The sequence below is a fragment of the Mustela nigripes genome, unplaced genomic scaffold, assembly GCF_022355385.1.
Source record: "Mustela nigripes isolate SB6536 unplaced genomic scaffold, MUSNIG.SB6536 HiC_scaffold_2128, whole genome shotgun sequence".
NCBI classification, from domain to species: Eukaryota; Metazoa; Chordata; class Mammalia; order Carnivora; family Mustelidae; genus Mustela; species Mustela nigripes.
Genome location: NW_026741535.1, coordinates 1 through 3,418, shown reverse-complemented (window position 1 = coordinate 3,418; position 3,418 = coordinate 1). Strand labels below are relative to the sequence as shown.

General features: G+C 44.4%; 1 protein-coding gene across 1 annotated transcript; it reads right to left on the bottom strand.

Moving 5' to 3' along the window:
* Window positions 1-336: 336 nt before the first annotated feature.
* On the bottom strand, window positions 337-1,281 carry LOC132008915 (olfactory receptor 10H3-like). Its single transcript, XM_059387397.1, has one exon. The coding sequence runs from the start codon at window positions 1,264-1,266 to the stop codon at window positions 337-339; it is 930 nt and encodes a 309-aa protein (XP_059243380.1). The 5' UTR covers window positions 1,267-1,281.
* Window positions 1,282-3,418: the final 2,137 nt, after the last annotated feature.

Below are 3,418 nucleotides of genomic sequence, written 5' to 3'. Positions count from 1 at the left end.
TTGTCTATTGGAGAAGAACCGTGTTCATTACTAGTCACACATACTTGTGATGCTCTCCTCTGCCCATAGAGGGATAACACATTCTTAGAAATAGGTAACTGGATTGGGGTTCATCACACAGGGTCAAGAAGAGAGAGGATGATTGATCACTAGAGCTTATGCAAGAGGGAAGGAGGAAACAAATGCAAAAACTAATAACCTAGCTGGCTCCAAAACCTATAGATGTATCCAATATACCTCTTCAGAATTCTCATGTATTGAATATAGACAGTGGTCCCATGGAGAGGATCATTATCCCCAGTCCTTGCATCATACTCTTCATTACCAAACTGGCCATCAGGAACTTAGGGGACTGAATTTTCTCTGGAAGCTTTTCTTTATGGCATTCTTGAGCTCCTTATTCCTGAGGCTGAAAATAATTGGGCTGAGAAAGGGAGTGAAGACTATATAGGTAGTGGCCATCAGAGTGTGACTGCCCATAGAATGGGGGCCCTTGGGCTTGAGGTAGATCATGGAGGCAAAACCATAGTGCACAATGACCACAGTGAGGTGGGACACACATGTGGAGAAGGTCTTGTGCCTGCCTTCACTTGAAGGGATCCTCAATATGGCGGCCACAATGAAGACATAGGAGAGGATGATGAGGAATAAACATCCCATCAGAGCTGTGACACACACCAGGATCACACCCAAAGTGACAGAGGATGTCTCCTTCCCACAGGCCAACTTTAGGAGGGAAAGCGCATGGCAGAAAAAATGGTGTATGACATTAGACCCACAGAAGGTGAGATGAAAAACTATCAGGATCACCATCATCCCCATGACTGAGCCACCAGCCCAGGTCCAGGACACCAGACGAGCACAGGTGCGGGGGCTCATGAGCATGTTGTAGCGCAGGGGGTGGCAGATGGCCAAGTAGCGGTCATAGCCCATGATCATGAGCAGGAAGGAGTGGGTGAAGCCAAATGTGAAGGAAAAGAACATCTGACTGGCACAGGCCACAAAGGTGATCGAGCTGTGGCTGAAGAGCATGTCAACCAGCATGCGAGGAGTAACCACAATGGTGAACAGAATCTCAGAGATGGACAGGGCACACAGGAAGAGGTACATAGGCGTGTGCAGGCTGCGCTCACTCCAGATAGTGGCCATGATGATCAAGTTCCCCAGCAGGGTGAACAGGTACATCAGCAGGTACAGCAAGAAGAAGGCAGGCAGGAGATGCCGAGGGAAGGTGGAAAAGCCCACGAGGATGAATTCAGAGACCATGCTATAGTTCTGACCAGTCAGGGATGCTGCACCTGCTGAGACAAGAAAGGGAATGAAGGTACATGGTTTATCCCATGAAGGACAAGGATGAGTCAGTATCAGAAAACCTACAATGTGGTTAGTTACATGAAAAGGAAATGTCATATATCAATCTGGGCAGCAGTTCTAGATTACTAAATTTGAGCTTCTATTTATGATTAAAAGTTGATATTTGGTGACATAAAACATTGTATTATTTTAGATATATAGCATAACTATTGACATATGTACATCTCTTAAAAAATTTTTAAGTGTTTTTTTTTAAACCTGACATCAACTGAAACTTTCTTAGCTAACTGAGAATATGCACTGCAAAACTAGCAAATGCTATATGAAGTAGGGAACTATCGATGCATTATTTTAGAATCAGGAACATGACAAGTTTACTCACTGTCTCTGCCGGTCATTAGCTGAGAACTGAAAGTCTGGAGTGGTACTTGAGGATGAAAAAGAAGGAATATTGAATTGAAACAGAAGAGATGTGATCATTTACCTAGAAAAGTAAAAGAATCAAAATGAAATGTGTTTGAGCAAAGACAGAACACAAGCAGTAGAAGACGAGATCGACTTTCCAAACTCATAGCATTTTCAATAGAATTAAAAACATAAAACTAATGCAAGACATATATTTTTAAGGAAAGAAATAAGACAACATTACTATTAGTGACCCAAATGATAATGAGACAGCTCTTAACATTTTGACCCCAGGACTTCATATGCTAAAACACTATTGAGTCCTCTAGGGCTTTAGCTTGAGTGAGTTATAACTCTCCATTCTCACCATATTAGTAATTAAAACTGAGATCTTTGAAAATATTCAGTTAATGAGCTTTTGCACTGCTGAAAATTGACCAGGGAATACTATCTAGAAGAAATAAGAAAGCAGTGACATTCAGAAGGAGAAACCTCAATGTAGAAATGAGTCAAGGACATGAGCAGAGAATTCACAGAAGGAGTTACACAGACACAGGAAAGGGTGGTTTTAAGGCAAGAAAAGGACAAAGGAAAATAATCACGGACTTTCAGTGTACACCTGTTCGTTTCCCCAGACTAGAAAGTGCCGGGTACTAATCAAAACATGGTCAGAGGGCAATCCTCGTGGCCTGCTGGCGAGAACCAAGAATGCAGAAGAACAGACTTCACCTGCTCTGTGCAACAGCACATGGTCTCCTGAGCATCTATCTTGATTGTTCACACCTGTCTGAAGGGAGATTGTCAGAGGATGTTTCAGTAGCATTGCCTGAAGTGGGGAAATGGACAAGCCTGCTTGGGAACTGTAATTGGAAAGAGGCCAGGTCCATGGGCTGGATGCAACCGCTGGAGCCCTGAGCAGGAGTTTGATGCACACACAGCGGGTAAAGGAACCTATAAAATGATCTTGAGTGAATGAAGCAAAAGCAGATGAACACTCAAGCATAATTCTATTTGGGCACATGAAAATTAGAGCACCTGAACCTATTCTAGACCGTGCTGTAAGGGTGTATACATGTCACCATACATTTCTCAATACCCACAGAATGGGTAACACAGTCAACCCTAATATAACCTATGAGGTGAATTAGTAATTCTGTATCTATCCATCTTGGTTCACCAACTGGAACAAATGCACCACAAGAATTACTAGATTGTACAGCCTTTAGCAACAAACCTGACCTCAACCCAACAGATGTCAGTAGCAACCCCCCCCGCCCACCATGAGCTCTGACAACCAAGAGGTCCTCCAGGCAGGTACAAATATTTCAGGTTAGGGATACAAAATCATTCCCAAATAAGATACAGACTTAGAAGCTGCAAAGGGCACTAGGTTGGGTGAAGAACCCAAGATCCAGAATGGGCAGCCTGAGAAGACCCCCAGCAGCTGCCCAAGGCTAAGAGCCTGTCTAATGACCCTTCTCCTAGACCCTGTCCTCAGTCTGGGTCTCGCTCCCCATAACTATTCAAGTATTGTCACCTACCCTGTCCCTCCTGTCCCTCTCAGCCTGGGCTGCCTCTTCCAGGAAGCAACCAGCAGGAGAAGGCAGAAGGAGCTCTCCTGCCTGAGGTTGTCAGTGGCGCACACAGGGGCAGGTGTGTGACCAGACCAGACCTTGGAGTTTCTGGAACTGATGCTGTG

What these genes read in the sequence shown, in the direction of transcription:
- LOC132008915 (XM_059387397.1), bottom strand. Translation starts at nt 1,266, where the DNA reads ATGGTCTCTGAATTCATCCTCGTGGGCTTTTCCACCTTCCCTCGGCAT.